At 35.6% G+C, this 18061-nt stretch overlaps 1 protein-coding gene across 1 annotated transcript in view; it reads left to right on the top strand.

The window, feature by feature from the left end:
• Mkln1 (muskelin 1) overlaps window positions 1-18061 on the top strand; it is a 104001-nt gene that overhangs the window by 33241 nt on the left and 52699 nt on the right. The window contains exons 3-6 of the mRNA XM_051175857.1: window positions 2096-2238; window positions 3485-3573; window positions 5637-5746; window positions 6998-7190. Coding sequence (XP_051031814.1) covers window positions 2096-2238; window positions 3485-3573; window positions 5637-5746; window positions 6998-7190 — 535 coding nt within the window. The remainder of the gene's footprint in view (window positions 1-2095; window positions 2239-3484; window positions 3574-5636; window positions 5747-6997; window positions 7191-18061) is intronic.

Below are 18061 nucleotides of genomic sequence, written 5' to 3' on the forward strand. Positions count from 1 at the left end.
AAAAAAAAAAAAAATCTGACTAAAAAGTAATTCTTCTGGAACTCTTTCATAGACTGGGAAATGAAGAAAACTTTATTAAAGCCAGTATTACTCTGATATCAAAATCATAAACATACACAGCTAATTGATCTCCTGGTGTAGGTAACTGCAAACTTCCTCAGCAAAGTACTCACAAACTGAGTATAGGTCACATAGTAAAGAGCATCGTGCTGATCAGGTTGGCTTTGGTCCAGAGATGCTGGCAAGGTTCAACATGCAGAAACCTGTGCAGGTAATATGTTATATGAACAGATTCGATGGCAAAACTCACATGATCATCTCATCTTTTCATGATAAAAATCCTGAAGTGGGAGCTGGATAGATAGATAGATAGATAGATAGATAGATAGATAGATAGATAGATAGATGGCCCATCAGTTAACAGCATTAGCTGCACTTGGAGTGTATCTGGGTCCAGTTCCCAGCACCCATGTGGCAATTCACAGCCCCCTGTAACTCCAGTTATAGGGTCCATCACCCTCTTCTGGCCTTCACTGCCACCAGGCACACTTACAGTGCACACGTGTGCATGCAGGCAAAGCACTCAAATGTTTGTTTTTTAAATCCAGAGGAACTGGGAAATAGAAGGAACACATCTCAGTATTTAAAATACAACAAGCCTATATACAGCATTATGCTAAATGGGGCAGAGCTCAAAACATTTCCACTAAAATCAAAGAACAAGATAAAGGTGTCCATTTTCACCGCTTATTCAATATAATATTAGAATTCTTAGCTAGAGGGTAAGACATAGGCATACACATAGGAAAGGTTTGGAGATGATAAGATTCTACATATAAGATCCTGCTGTAACCAGAAAATTCTTGGTGCTGATAAACACTGGGAAGAGTACCAGGCTACAAAATCAGTAGTCGTCTTTTACACTAGTAATACATTGAGAAAGAAATTAAGGAAAAAGTCCCATTTACAGTTCATACTCATGATCTAGAACTAAATCTAACCAAGGATGTGAAAGAAATGGAAACTTTAAAAATCCAAAAGAGAAATGGAAAACAATACTAGAAGATGAAAAGACCCCTGTGCTCATGGACTGGAAGAATCGTGGAAATGGCTATCTTAACAAAAGTAGTCTACAAGATTGAATGGAATCCCAGTCAAAAGGTTAACACCATACTACATGGAAATATAAAAAGCAATCTTAAAATTTATTTGGAAACACAAAATCTCCAGATACCCCAATCCATCCTCTTTCCCTCACTCCTGAATAAAGAAAGAAAGCAATCAAGTAAGCAGGGTATCCCCATACCTGATTACAAGGTATATTACAGAGCCAAAACTAAGCGTGGTACTGACACAATCAGAAATATAGATAAGTGGAACAGAATAGAACATGTAGATGCAAATCCATGCAGCTACTACCGCCTAGTTCTTGACAGAAATGCTAAAAATAGTCATTAGAGCAAAGGCAGACTCTTTAACAATTGGTGTTGGGAAAGCTGGGTATCTGTATGTGAAACTTTATGGTAGTTAATACCATAAAAATTTACTCCTGTGCTTTTGGGGAATGCCTCTAGGTTTTAGTCTAAATTACATCAAAATGTTTTATTCTAAGAAATTAATTTTAATAAATTTTGATTAATTTTAAGTGCATAATAAGATATATATTTTTCATATATATATATATATTCATGTGTGTGTGTTATATATATAATGAGATTTGGATCTACCAATTTCATTTTATGGCAGTGGGTAGTTGCTAGTTTTGCATTTTAACCCTGCTGATCTGGTTATTCCAGTGTGGTGATGTCTTCCGTGTAATTCATTGACCAGAATGTACATCACTTCTTTCAGTCTTTTCCAACATGCAGAAGAGTGTAGTTGGTGGCCTATGTTGAGTGAAGAACGCTAACTGTCGTTATAGGGTTATAGCTTTAAGACAAAACAAAACGAAACGAAACATCTTCCAGCTTTCTACCCTATGGTGGAACTTACTGTCCTGTTTACTATCAGAAGTTAAATATCCAAAGCTCGTCATGTGTTTTAAACAGAGGGTATAGTTTTGTTGTTTGTTCTTTCTTTCTTTCTTTTTCTCCAGTACTTGATTCTGAAGCTTGAAAGGCCTGCTATAGTTCAGAATATTACATTTGGAAAATATGAGAAAACCCATGTCTGCAATTTGAAGAAATTCAAAGTCTTTGGTGGAATGAATGAAGAAAATATGACAGAACTGTTGTCTAGGTGGGTTTGGTTGTGGGAAGTAAGTGCTGCTTTGAAAGCACTCTGCACACCCAGTCTGCTTTCTTTGTGGTGGATCTGTGTGCTCTTTCCTAGGAAGCAGAGAAGCACATTTCTCTGGTTTTATTCCTAGTGTCTTTGTTAACATTGTGGCTTAAGTTGGTGGGGTTTTGTTTGTTTGTTTGTTTTAAACTACCAGATTACTAGTTAAAATCTTTAAATAATGGAGAAAGAGTCAAAATTTTTTCATAATTTTGACCTCTCAATCACTTTAGAAATACTTTCTACTCTAATAACAATCTCTGGCTTTGGTCCTTAGCACTTCCAGAGCAAACCACCCATTTGTGGTGGAAGGGCAAAAACCGTGGCTATTGGAAAACATAACCCTTATTCAAAATATGAACTGTCCAATCCAAAATATTATTCTGAGTTTTGCTGCTAGAGATGAAAAATTGAGAAGTTTCAGTAAATGAAAACAAAACAAAATGTGACAGCGTGTAGCACAGTGTTTGTCATTTGGATAGAACTCAGTAAATTGGAGTTAAATCCCAGCATGATGAAAGTCATATAGCCAGTGGAAAGAAAACCATGCAGATTTAGCATGCATTTGTGAAATTAAGAAAATACTGAAATAAATACTAGCTGTGTGCTCTGACTTAAGTCATAGAAAATTTTTAGGGAGGAAGGTAGTGTGGTGGTAAGGGGTTTTCCTGTAAGCGCTTGTATCAGTCTTGGTTAAGCAAGAGGTGATATGGGTTAGTGTTTATTTGGGTTAAAGGGAAATGGTATTAAATCAGCAGACCAAGATTGTCTTGGACAATTTGAGAATGATGAAAAGATAATTAAGAAATGTAATTCTTTGACACATTCTGGTATTTAACCTTGTTGAGCTTGTTAGAAATGACTGTATTGTTTTTAATCCCTTTCCTAGTACTTGAAAAAAATTCCCACTAAATTATACATTAAAGACAGCCACACATTTCCATACATTCTCTAGTTGATATGGAACATTCTTCATTAGCTTTTGTATAGTTTTAAAAATCACAACAGATTGCAGTTGATGGATGTGCATATTTTGACTTACGTTCTTGTGTTCAGTTATTTGATTATGTTGTCTTGAATATACAGTGTGAACATTGGCTTAAAGCTTAACATCCGAGTATTAGATTACAATGTCTTTGTGTGTTTGCTAAATTATGAAATCCTGTTTGCTTACATGTAGTTTTTTTCTCTCTCCCTGCCCCAACAGTGGTTTGAAGAATGATTATAACAAAGAGACATTTACCTTGAAACATAAAATTGATGAACAGATGTTTCCTTGTCGGTTCATTAAAATTGGTAAGGTTTTGGTGTTTTGTAATTAAAAGGTTCATAGACTCTAGTGTACAGACCAGGTTTCTCTATGTCCCTATGTTGTAGCTTATAATAGGAGCGATGTTGCGCCCTTAGTTTGTGCACTGGTTTTGACTGCTTTTGTGCCCTAAAGGCAGAGTGAATAGTTTAAAGAGATCACATAGCCCATGAAGCTTAAAAGACTTCTGTTGTCCCTTTACAGAAATGTTTGCTGACCGTTGCTTTATTAATCATTATTAAGTGACAGTTATTTAGTGAGTATATTTTTTCCAAGTGTTTTCTCTTTTGAAAGGGTTCTTACAAGACTTTATGGGATGTAGTGATCTGATTGCCTTAATTATTCATGGAGGTTTGAAACCAAACCCTGATGAGTTTTCCAAGGCATTATAATGTGATCATTGGCTTTGTTCTTGTGTATTTCACCTTTTATGTAAAATTCTGGTTAAACTTGTCAGCCACATGTCAGCAATGATATGCAAACCACAGTTCAGAAATACTGTCTTAAGGCATATATTTACCAGCAAGTGTTTTAGCTTAGGAAAGTGCTTGAAAACATCCTTCAAGCCAGGCTTCTTAGAGTCTCCTGTGTTCCTTCAGATTTAGTATTTAGAGGGCAGGGATGTTAAGGACAGAGACTTTGGATTTCTGTCTCTGCCCCAAACCTGTAGAAGTATTTAATATTAAAATTGGAGTCAAATCATGCTTGTTATTGAAGAACAATAACGGAATCCCACATTTTTACTTTAGAGAATTTTTTGTAATAATAGTATTCAAGTAGACTCAAAAGGAATAGTTGAGACCCTCAAGACTGCAGTAGGAATATTGTATTTATTCAAGTCCCAACACAACATTGATTTATTAAAGCCCTTTAAGCACATGCGTTGTAGTTAAATTTCCTCTGTGTACCTCATAGTTAGCAGAAATATTGGATAGTCAGTCAAGTCTTTTAAAATTTCAGATAACAACCATGTCACTTTCAAGTGATGATTTTTTACTTCCTGTAATCTTTTTAAAATTATTTTTTGTCTTACTTTGTGCACATGCTTTTTCTTCATGTACGTATGTGCACTATGTACTATGCGCCTAGAGCATGAGGAGCTCAGAAGTGGGCATGGGATGCCCTGGAACTGGGATTATGGGTGTAGGTGAGCTGCTGTGTGGGAGCTGGGAACTTAACTGCTGATCTGTGTCCACTCCACCCCTATTGTACTGGTTAGACATCTAATGAAATATTGATTAGTAAAGAAATTGGCTTCTTTGTCTTGTTCTGATTTGAACAAGAGTACTTAATATTTTCCTCAGGTTTAATGTTAAAGGCTAAAGATGATTTTTTTTAAAGGTAACTGGGTACATTTTTTCCTTTTAGCTTTTGTGAACATGACAAATTGTATCACTATATCTCTTTTTATTGAATCATCTTGTACTCCTTGAAAGAAGCCTTTTATTTAATAAAGAAGCCCTATGAGATATTTTTTTATTGTTGTTGCATCTTTCCCCTGTTATTTGAGAATGCATTCATAATTGAGGTGGACTTTAAGTATTTTTTCTTTGACTTTGTTTTCGGGATTATATATTGATAAGTAATAGAAGTTTTAATCTATGCTTGGATATAATTTTTAAAAAAGTATTATTATCTGCTATATGTAAGATCACCTACCTCTGTTACATTATCAAGTTTGGGTTTTACTTATTTAGGGATAGATGTATGATGACTTTGAAGTTATATTTTGGTTTTTATTAACTAAGAAAATATCATGATGGCTTCAGTCAAGTTTGTTTTTTAACATCACAAGCCATCTTTTAAAAATCAAACACTTGTTTCTAAGCTGCATGGTTTTTGTTGTTGCTCTTTTGAGACAGAGTTTCACTATGTGGTCTAGGAATTCTTGTTCCTCCTGCCATAGCCTTCAGAGGACTAAAATGTAGGTGCATGGCGCATATGCAGAAATTTTATTTCGTATATTAGTACTTGTACTTTGTTTGAACTATATGAACTTTATTTGAACTATATTAATTTTCCCCCCTCTTTTTGCCTTTCCTCCTTAAAGTTCCACTGTTGTCCTGGGGGCCCAGCTTTAATTTTAGCATCTGGTATGTTGAACTTAGTGGCATTGATGATCCTGATATAGTGCAGCCCTGTCTGAACTGGTACAGCAAGGTAGGACTGTGCTTTACATTTAGATTTTGATACCTGGTGAGGGAGAAATATGCCAGGGTCTTCATTGTGACCGATATGGGATGTTGGGAATAGTAGTAAAAATTAGGATTAACCAGCTAATGGTTAAAACAGCCATCAGCTGTTTGGTACTCATAACTCACTTAACTCATTACCATTTTATGAGATGTAATTATCAATCCTCATTATTTCATAGAAGAGGAAATGAAGCAGAGAGGCTCACACAGTTGTAAAGAGCTTGGACTCAGGCAACGGGGCTCTACAGTTTGCTGTTACAATATTCGCTTAGCCCTCAATTTTATTTTTAATATAAAGTGATGGGAATATTTGGAATATAATTTTTACTGGGTTACTTTCACAACCTGACAGAAAGTTTAATGTTTGAACATGATTGAAATGCCTAAAGTCAACATGGTAGCTAAATGTCTCTCTTTATATATCTATGATATAGATAGTTAATAATAAATCTGTTTTTGAGGCCCAAAGAAGGGAAGGGAGTAAAATTATTGGGATTAGAGTCACTCTGGTATTAGATGAGGTTACATATTGGTGATTATATTTGTATAAGCAGTAAGGATTTGATAACCTTTTATTAGTTGAGAAGTGAGATAATTATAAACTAGCTGTTTTTCGAGTCTTTTGGGGTCTTATTTTCCTGTCTTATTCAAGAGTAATTCTTTTTTATTTTCAATTGTCATATACTGTTTCTATATATTTTTGTTTTCCTCTTAATGTAAATCAATATACTTAGAAAATTTGAGGCAATCCCAGAACATATTATTTTTCTGAGCTTGTATCTATGTCTGCATTCACCCTGTTAAAGAGAGTGATTCGTAAATTGAGGGCTCACTTTCAAATTCATGCTGTCCTTTCTCTTAGCACCTGCACTGTAATGTTATTAGTTGCTGTCCTGGGAATTGCAAAAATGTATAACCTTAAGGGTTTTTAACATAGAATACGTTGCCTTTTGCCCCCTCCCCAAGTTTAGACTTTTGAATTATGTCTGGTTTGATCTCCTTTTGTAACATACTTACAACCTTGGGCAAAGTGTTACAGTAGCATTAAGCTTCAGTTTTACTACTTGACAGGTGAAAATAAGATAACTAATGAACAAGATTAAATATAGTGCTTGGTAAATAGTAAATGCTCAGTTTAATTATTTTTATTGTTACAGTTTCCCACAGCGGCCACTAAGCAAATCTCTTTCCCCCTCCTTCTCTTGTGTTCTAGTAGTACCGTGAACAAGAAGCCATTCGCCTTTGCCTAAAACACTTCAGACAACACAACTACACTGAGGCTTTTGAGTCCCTGCAAAAGAAAACCAAGATTGCACTGGAGCACCCAATGTTGACAGACATGCATGACAAGCTGGTGTTGAAGGGTGACTTTGATGCTTGCGAAGAGTTGATTGAAAAAGCTGTAAATGGTAAGAAACTTAGAAACTTGGATTATTAGGGTAATTTCAATATTTACAGGAAACTTTTAGAAAGAACATATGCTGCTTACTTGGCTATTACTCTTTTCTATTTTTTCCCCTGTAAAGTTTGTTAGCTCCTTGGAGTTGAGAATTCTTTTATGTGTGGTAGGTCCACCCAGATCCAGTGTTCATTTTTTAATAGTGTGGTTTGGATAGGAGGGGGTTGTATGTATATTCAAAATTATTAGTAAATGTAATAGACAAGGAAATTTGTATTAAAAGTTTTTTTGTTTGTAATATGAGTGATGCTACATATTCCTTGATTTTCTTACAGAATTGCTGACTTTCTTAAGTGGCCTGTAATTTGGCTTTTAACATGTGTTTATAATACAATGAAATGCTTTGAATTTGAATATTTAAGGTCTTATAGTTATTTGAAGTAAGTTATCCCTTAGTGAATGAGGACTTGTTTTTGTTTTTTAATTCGTTTCTCATTTTTGTTCTTCTACAGTCGTTTTCATAGTGACAAAGAACATTATAGATCCTCAATATATATTCTACCTATTGGTAGAGCCATGCATAAACTGTGGAGAGAGGCAGGAGCATCAGTAGTTCAGAGTCATCGTCAGCTACATAGCAAGTTCCAGGCTAGCCTGAGCTGTGTGAGACTGTCTCAACCAACAAACAGATTTGCAGGGTTGAATTCAGTATGTCTTTTCATACAAAGGATAGGGAATAATAATGTATTTTAGTCCTTTGCTTTCCTATATTTTACCTCCAAGCCTTGTACATTTATTTAATTGATGATTCATGCTTACAAATAAAGAAGTGATAGTCTTGAAATTGAATATACTTTAAGAACACTGATAGTCCCATATCAAACTATTAAAATGTTACCAATGAAAGTGCATAAATATGTCTCCATTTCTAAAAGTTAGTTTATATATTTTTCTAATCAGTATGAGGAAAGTATATAGGTGATTTTATGATTTCGGGTTGGCTTGTTTCACATCTTCACCACTAAGGCATCTAATTTTGTTGTATTAATGATATAAAGCAGCAGCAACTGCCGTGTGTAGTTTCAATGATTGTGAGGCTGATGATAATTATGTTTTAAAACTGTCTCTTCAGTTGTATGCCCGTTGGTTAGGAGAAGCCGTTCAAAGTATGTGCCCGTCTGGTTACAATAGCTACTTGCACTTCTGCCTCTCGAGGGGGCCTGGTTTAGCAAAAGCAATTGTAACTGAAGCTTAGAGCCACATCATCTCACTGCTAAGGGCTTTCCGTTGCCGTGGAACACGTAGTTAATAACTATTCCTTTCAGGGTTGTTCACTTTGCTGCTGACTACACTGATGATGATTTGTTGAACAAATAAGGAAAAGAACAGTGCAGAATTTTTTGGCTTCTCTTCCACTGAAAACGTAGATGAGGCCAAGAACTTTTTGCTCACTGAAGAGGAAAGAAGGACACTGAACTATCCTTTATCAAGCTCCTTACAGTGGAGCAAACAAAAACTTCTTCCATTATATTTAATGTCCTCATTAATATGATCCTAAGTGTGATCTCCATTTGAGTATTTCTTCTTCCTTTATCTAACACCTGTCTAAAATTTTCATGTGTGAATAAGACTAAACTTTATAGCAGGGTTGTTTTGTCTGTTTAGAGTTTTACACACACACACACACACACACACACACACACACACTCACACACACACACACACACACAGAGACTGCAAACTATACATACTTAGAATGCATACTTTGGTATATGTTGACATGTATGTGTGTGTGCCCACATGCCTGACACCACTACCACTATACTCGCAGTAACAAACATTGACTATCCCTAAATTTTTCTCACATTGTTTTGTAATCTAGCCCTCCTTCATTGCCTGAATTCCATTCTTAGGCAACTGTTTATTTACTTTCTGTCACTATAGATGAGTTTGCATTATGTAGTTTGGGTTTTATTTATTTAGAGATAGATGTATGATGACTTTGAAGTTATATTTTGGTTCTTGTTAACTAAGAAAATATCATGATGGCTTCAGTCAAGTTTGTTTTTTAACATCACAAGCCGTCTTTTAAAAATCAAACACTTGTTTTTAAGCTGCATGGTTTCTGTTGTTCTTTTGAGACAGTTTCATTATACTCTTGGACTTTCACTCGGCTTAACTATTTGGAATTTCTTTAGGTTCTTGCACTCAGTGATACTCATTTTCTTGTTGCTAAGTGGTACTTGGTGTAGATATACTAGTTTTCTTCTACATTCATCTGTTAATGGGTATTTGGATTACTCACACTTGTGGGCTATTGCGAGGAACCGTTGCTATGAACATTTGTATGTTAGTGTTTGTGTGGAAAAACACTTTGACTTTTTAAGGTAGATACTTATGAATAGAATTTCGTGTGTCATGTTGTATGTATAGTTTAACTTTTTAAACTGTCATTGCTGTTTGCATTCACATAGTAGTGTATAAAAATTCCATTTGTGTGACAGTAATTAAGACAAGGTCATGAAATTGAGAGGGTATGGGAGGAGCTGGGGGGAAGAGCGGTTGGTGGGAATGATGTAACAGTACTCATGTTTGCAATTCTAAAAGAAAATAATAGATGTTGAAAAAGACAGTTGACTACTTGCTACACATTTCTTGTCCATATATTGTAACATCTATCAATAATTTTAATATTGCTATTCTGATATATGTGTATATTTTCTGGTTTTGATTTGTAGTTTTATAGTAACTAATGTTGCTCAGCATATTTTCACAGACTTATTTTTATCTTTGTGTTTTCATTGGTGAGACATTTGTTTGTATCCTTTGCCCATTCTTTTAGTGAATTGTTTTCCTATGTCTGCATTTGAGACTCCTTCTATCTGGAGACAAGATGTTTATTAGAGAGAGATTTTTTTTTGGTTGTTAGCCTAACCATTAATGACTGAGCCATCTCTCCAGCTCTGTTAGAAATATGTAAGGAATTTGAAGATATATTCTTTCAGTATGGAGGAGACAAGATTCTAATGGGGTATGATTTAAAATGTCATGTTGAAGCCCACTATTTTGTACAGTTAATATATGCTAATTAAAAAGGGAAAATAAGACAGTATGCTTTCACAGGCTCTGATGGTACAGACCCTGTAATCTCTGTACTTAGTGGGAGGAGACAGGACACATGTAGAGCAGGTTAGAGGCCAGTCATAACAAACAAAATAAAGTATAACCTATAGTGTATAGCTTGTCTCCTCATCCTCTTTCTGTGTGCTAGAACACAGAAGTTTGCCTTGTGTAAGAGTCCTTCCATCTGCTTGATTGTTACTGTGCTCTGGACATCTAATCTGAGCACGATCAGAACTTCTTGTTTTCTTCCAAGACTTTCATAGTTGATGTTTACATTTATCCTTTTGAGTTAATTTTTGTGTATGGTACCAGGTAGGAATCTAATAATTTCTGGTTTGACAATCCAGTATATTGCACCAGTATCACACCATCTTGATTACTTAGCTTAATAGTGTGTCTTCAGCTCAAATAGTGTAAGTCTTCCAGTGTTCTGTTTCAAGACTGTTTTGACAATTCTGCGTGGTATGAGTGCCCTTATGAATTTTAGAGTCTGCTTGTCCAAAGTGTCCAAAAAATTGTCTACTGTGGTTTCGTTTCATTTGTAGTATATTCATAGGTCAACGTGGCAAGAATTGATTCTTCATGTTCAGTGTTTTACTTAAAGCATGGTTAAGTAAGAACTGTTTTTACAGTTCTTTTAACGTTTATTTTATTGTCTTTTGTTTTTAGCAGCTAGGTCTTAGATGTGTATGTTGGTTGTTCCATAGTATTTCACGTTTTATATTCCTATTACTAGTAGTATTTTTAAAATTCAGTTTCTAATTGTTAATTGCTAACGTATATGAAAAAAAATCAGGTGTTTTTATGTGATTTTCTACCCTGCAGCCTTGCTAAATTCAGTTAATTCTCTTGGGTAGCTGCTTGAGAGATTAAGTAGAATTTTTAGTCATGTCATCACTTTTATAAGACCCTTTTTCATGTTTTTATCCAGACTTGATAATTTTAATTTTTTAATTACTGTATCAGCTTGGACTTTCCATAGACTATTGAGCAGTGTGGAGACAGTAGGTAAATTTGCTTTGTAAAGCAGTCATTAAGTAAAATGTTAGTAAGGATTTTTTTCATAGGCATCTTACCAGATTGAGGGAATCTAGTTTGTTATGTCTTTATCAGAAATAGATACTGCATTTTATCAAATATGTTTCCTGTGTCTTTTGAGGTAGTGAAAGAATTTGCTGTTTTCAACTGCTCAGATCTTAAATTATATTAATTTTAATTTTTAAATTTAACTTTGCAATAATATGAAAATCCCTGTTTGATACTCATTTTAGGTCTTGTTACATTTGAATTACAAAATTTTATTGAGTGTTTTTACAAATAGTTGAGTAGTTTGGATTCTCCTGCAATTTTGTTGTAAGTGTGAACCTTGTTCTGGTGTGTGGGTAGTTCTGGTATTTACAGGAAGAATGAGGTGAGAATTAGTCCCTCTTTAATTTCCTGAAGCTGTTTATAGAGAATTAATAGTACCATAGCGGACTTTAAAAAGGATGAATGGTGGGAAGTGGGCCTGAGGTTCATTTTATGAGGACTTTGAAACTTCACACTTTTTACTGTTAGCAGGTAAAGGGCTTTATATTCTGGATTCTTGAGGGAGTTTTGGTAATTTATGCATTTTGAGGAATATGCAGACCTCATTTAAGTTACTAAATTTATCAGTATAAAGTTATTTGTAGTTTTTTTTTTAATTTTTCTTTTTGAATCCTTATGTTATGACTTACTCTTTATGACTTCTTTTTTTTTCTCTCTCTCTCTCCTTAATTTGTTCTTTTTTTCATTTTTTTTTTTTCTTCATTTTCTGAGACAAGGTCTTTTTATGAAGCCTTGACTGACCTGTAACTTGAGGCTAGCCTTGATCTTGTGTCGATCCACCAGACTCTGCATTCCTAGTGCTAGAATTCCAATTTTGTGCCTCCAGCTTCCCCTTTTTTTCTAGATTTTTATCATGAATGTTGAAGCCACCGGCTTACTGTTCTTTTTAAAATAATGCAGGCATTTTGTGTTAAACTTTTCCTTTTTTAGTACTGCTTTAATTGTAGTTGACAACTTTTGTTATACTGTTTTCATGTTTTGCTCAGCTTGTGCCTTGGTAGTTTCTTTCTTCCCAGCCTCCTTTCCTTTTCTCTTTATGTTGAAGTCTTTGAGCTGAGGTATCTAATCATGGTTGAAGGTATAACCTTCAACATATATTTTGGTGTCGTTTGTATTCTCAGAAGAAAATCTGTTTATCATCACCTCAGAAAACACAGGAGAAACATTTGCTGAATACAACATCTGTTCTTGATAGAGTATGGCAGACTAGAGGTAGAAATTCCCTCAGTCTGGAAGATGTCTACAGAAGCTTAATGGTTAAATAATACATATTATTCTTACATATTATATTTTATGTGACATTTTGGAGGGCCTTGCATCAGATTCCCAAGTGGCTAATAATTTATATTAATGGACAAATACTGAATTTTACTACTTTTTTGCCATTTGTGCTAATGAATTATTCTTGTTTTAACTCATTAATGTAGGAAATCAGTTACTGATTTTTCAAATTTTAAGCTGACTTTGTATTTCTCAGATATACTAAACTTGGTCATCATGTATTTCTTTGTGTCTGACATAGATTTAGATTGGTTAACATTTATCTTGAATTCTTCTAGTTGTTTTTCTTAAGAAAAAATAATAATGTTTGATGAATAATAATGAACCAAATAATGTTTCTGTCCTTTATATTTCTTACAGGTTTAGGTTTTAATTTCACCTAGTGAACTCAAAAGTTAATCTCTTTTCTGTGTTAAGATTTAAATTCTTTTTTGTTTTCTTACTGGAAGAGCTTAGAGTTAGGTCATATGTCTTGGAATGGCCCAGTGGGAGCACCTTGCCTATCTACCTGTTCAATCAGTATTGTTTGTTTCAGTTTTAATCAGTTATTTTTTAGGAATTGTCTATTAACATGTTAAATTTAAAACTTAGGGAGATAAAGATGTATTTACTATGTTATTAACTACTTAATGTTTGCAGGATTGCCTGGATTATTTCTTTTTGTTCTTTGTATTTGTTAGTTATAATTTTTTAAAATATCACTGTCAATAGAAAAGTCATTTAGAGATAACTAACTTGTGGGTTTTTCTTTTTCTTTTTTTTTTTTAAATCCTTTCTGTTTCCCCCCCCCACACACACACACACAGGTTTTTTTCTGTGTTAACAGCCTTGGCTATCCTGGAACTCACTCTGTGGACCACACTGGCCTCAAACTCACAGGGATCCAGCTGCCTCTGCCTCCAAAGTGCTGGGATTAAAAGCATGTGCCACCACTTGACCCTTTGCTGTTATTTTCTATGTTTTGTTTACTGTTACCTCTTCCTTCTCTTTGAGGTTCTCTCTCTCTCTCTCTCTCTCTCTCTCTCTCTCTCTCTCTCTCTCTCTCTCTCTCTCTCTCTCTGTGTGTGTGTGTGTGTGTGTGTGCTTTGTTTGTTATTTTGAGACAGGGTTTCTCAGTATGTACCCTTAGCTGGCCTAGAACTTGCAGTAGAGACAAGACTACTCTTGAACTCACAAAGATCTTTCTGCTCTGTCCTGAGTTCTGGGATTGAAGGCAGGCACCACCATGCCTAGCTTTTGTATCTTTTTTATAACACCTTTGGTTGGATGCCTAGCAAATCATCAGAATTTTTAATTTTCTCACATGCATTAAGGATGTAAAATTGTATCTACTTACATTATGGTCTGGTCCAGTATTTTCATTATGTAATGAAATGGCTCATTTGTGAGTCATAGTTTTATAGAAGCATTATTTTTAATTTCCAAATATATCACATTTTTGGGTTATTGTCTTTGTTACTGACTTCTAATGGAATTGCATAGTGGTCAGATACATATGCTAAATGATTACAAGTCCTTTCAAACTTAGACTTGCAATATGGCCAGATTTGTTCAGCTTTTAGAAATATTCATATTTGAGTAGTTGTGGGGGGCAGTGAATATGTATGTGTATGTATACACATACACACACACATTACGTCAGTTTGCTAATCACATTGCACAGACTTTATCAGTAGTTTCTGTTTGATTCAGTTACTGAGAAGAATGTATCTTAACATTCTTCCATGTAAGTTAAGTTTGGGTTGCATGTCTCTGTATAGTTCTAATTTTTTACCAATATTTTGTTGCCATGTTTTTAGTAAAACATCTTAATTTTTTTCATTTTTAATTGTTTCCCTATGTGCTTATTACCCATTTTCATATAGTATTTGCACTACTTATATTTTTCATTATTACATGGTCTCACATAGCCCAGGCTGCTTTGTGGTTGAGGATTACTTGAAATTTCTGATCCCTTGGCCTCCGTTTTCTGATTACAGATGATTGCTAACCAGGGCTCTGTGCGTGTCAGGCAAGCACTTGTTGAACTACAGTCTTACAGTCTTTGGCCCCTTTTCAGTCTTTAGTTTCAATTTTTTTTTCCTTAAAGGATCATTCATTCATTTATTAATTTATTATATAATAAAGTGTTCTGTCTGCAAGTTTGCTTGGACGCCACAAGAGGGCACCATATCTCCTTATAGATGATTGTGAACCTCCATGTGGTTGCTGGGAATTGAACTTGGGACCTCTGAGAGAGCAGCCTGTGCTCTTAACCTCTGAGCCATCTCTCCAGCCCTACTTTCAACCTCTCTGTATCCTGTTTTAAAGAAGTAGCTCTTATGCTCTATATTGTTATTAATTTTTGTGTGTGTGGTGTGAGTGCCTGTGTGTGCACATGCAGAGGTTGGAGGATGAAGATGTGTGTGTTCCTCTGCCATTCATTCTATTACCCTCTCTTGAGACAGTCCCTCAGTGAGCCTGCAGCTCACTTTTCAGCTAGGGTGCCCGCCCAAGTGTCCACCCCGCCCCCAACACCCATCCCCTTCTCCCTGCCTCTGCACCCTGTCCTGGCGTTGTAGGTGCTCACAGCCAGGCATTTTAATTTCTGCTCTGTTATGCTCTTTATTCCTTCTTTGTGCTTGTCATCTCTTGCCTTTTAATATTTTCAGTTTCCCTTTGTTAATTGGCTTTAAAATATTTCACATTATATTTCTGATACAATTTATGACAAGTATACAGTTAACAAAATTGGTCAGTGCCTTTTTGTCTTCTAATACAAGGGTTATAAGTGGAGTTTCCATTTTATTTACTCACAACTCATGCACTCATTGTCATTTACGATGGCTTAGTTCAGGCCCTGTAAAATTGCTTCATTATATACAGAGTTCATGAGTTTCCCCCATACTGATTTCTTTTCTCTCTACTACTGTGTATGCTTTTTATCTTACATCTAAGATTTTATTTCCTTTGTCTTAAAGTACAGCCTTTAGAAATTCTTATAATAACCAGGGTGGTTCTTTTTGTTCATCTGAAACATTTTCTCCTAAAGGTGTGCATTTTTTGTTGGATGTAGAACTTTTGGCTAGTAATTTTCCTCCTCCTTCTTCTTCCTTCTTCTTCTTCTTCTTTTTTTTTTTTTTAAATAGGGTTTCTCTGCATAGCCCTAGCTATCCTGGATCTCACTCTCTAGACCGACCAGGTTGGACTTGAACAGATCTGCCTGCCTCTGCCTCCTGAGTGCTGGGATTAAAGGTGTGTGCCACCACCACTGGATAGTAATTATTCTTTCAAACATATTTTGATTATTATTCCACTGTTAACTGGTACCCGTTGACATTGTTGAGAAAAGTGTGTTGTTATTTTTCTACCGGTTTCTTTGAAAGAAATCTGTTGTTTTTCTTGGACTGTTTAAATAGTCCATCTTCACTTTAGCTTGTTTTGTAGAGTTGTCTCCAGTTACAGTGCTGAACTCGTCAGCTGCTAAAAATGGTGTGATTTGTTTTACCCTTGCTTTCATTTATCTCATTTTTTAACTTCTGTTAGGCTTGACACTTCTGCTTAATTTTCATGCTTCTTTGAATTTTTTATCCCATTTCAGTTATCGTTATCACTAGCATCTCCTCCTAACACTTGTCTTCATTTCTGTAATGTTTCCCGGTTTCTTTTCTCACTCTCTCATCTGTGACAACTCATGTTTGATGTCTTCGGCTATGCTACCATTTCTATCTGTCTATCAGCTCTACTTTCAACATTCATGTCTATTGGGTGCTAAGGTCTTATGTCAAGGCTTGCTTACCTTCTTACATTCATGGTTTAATTTAGCTATTTCATCTATTGCCCTGCATCTGCCTTTCCTTTTTCATATCTAAGCATAAATCTGTGCTGGTTCTTACTAATCTAGATGGGTTTAATAATCTTCAGAGGTGCTAGGTGTGGTGGGTGGCGCCTGCCTTTAATCCTGGCACTCAGGAGGGGAGAACAAAACAAACTAGTCTGGGATAGAGCAGGATTCCCCTAGCTAATTTTCAGGAGCTTCTTATGAGTCAGAGGCTAGAGCTGTTGTCCCGAGTTGCTAGTTTCCTTACTCTTTTTGCCTTGGATTCCGTTTATTCTCTGCAGTGCTAAATAATGCAAAACTACCTTGTCTTCCCACATAACCACCAATCTGCTTCCTGAAACATGGCTTCATCTCAGAATTCCCTCTCACTCTGCCTACATGCCTTTGTTTTTGCCATATTCTCTTTCCAAGACTAGTTCTTTCCAGATAGCCTCTTTTATTCTTTACCAGGTATTCTTTCCATCTTCTAACTCCTATTTGGCTGAGTGCCATATTTCTCATTTGGCGTACTAAATGATTAATAGTTTTGTACCAAGTGTAATTACAAATACTACATCATCATTACCATTAACATTGTTATTGCTGCTGCTTGCTGCCACCACCACAGCATATGTTTGAAGTTTTATAATGGACCTTGTATTTTTTTTTTAAGTTCTTCTATATGAACTTTGTCATACCTGCTTTCTGGGGTATGTGTAGTATTATCATTGCCCTTATATTAAATGAAGGAGAATAATCGATTTGCTATGATAGCATAACTACTTTTTGGGCCCCCATAGTCTGTTACCTATGTTTATACTTTTAATAGCTGTGCTTTGCTGCTGTAAATTTTTACTAGTTCAGTGTGCTAATTAGTTAGCTTTCTGTAAGCTAGCTACTTTATGTGTAATTTCTGTTATGGAAATAAACCTCAAGTGGGGAATTATTTACTTTGGATCTCAGTTTCAAAACGTTTTAGTTCACAGTCCTTTGACTGTGTGGATTCTGGGCCTGTAGCAATGCAGGATATCATAGTGGTGGGAACATACAGTAAAAGCTACTTACCTCATGGCTTAATAGGAATGGGGGGGGGTGGACTAGGTGTAACTTTCAGAGAGACATTTCTACTTCCTCTGACTAGGTTTAACCTCCTACACTTGCTGTACTCTGCGGTCTTAGGGTTTCTGTTGCTGTGATAAAACACCACAACCAACAGCAGTTTGTGGAGTATATCAGTCTGGATTCTCTGGAGGAACAGAACATATAGAATGAAAGGGGATTTATTAAAATGGTTTACAATCTGTGGTCCAGCTAATTCAATAAGGCTGCCTATGAACAGAAGTTCCAAGAATCCAGTAATAGTTCACTTACAAGGCTCGATGTCCCCTTCAGTATATAAGAGAATCCTAAAGAAGTAGGCTGTGATGCCATGAGGCCATGAACTTGTTGGCAAGAGTGAGAGCAAGCAGGCAGAGAGACACTTCCTTCTCCCATGCCCTGTGCATAGGCTGCCAGCTGAAGGGGTGTGGTTCAGATTAAAGGTGGGTCTTCTCACCTGAAAGACCCAAATTAGAAGTGAGCCTTCCCAC

Source organism: Phodopus roborovskii, unplaced genomic scaffold (genome assembly GCF_943737965.1).
Source record: "Phodopus roborovskii unplaced genomic scaffold, PHOROB, whole genome shotgun sequence".
NCBI lineage: Eukaryota > Metazoa > Chordata > Mammalia > Rodentia > Cricetidae > Phodopus > Phodopus roborovskii.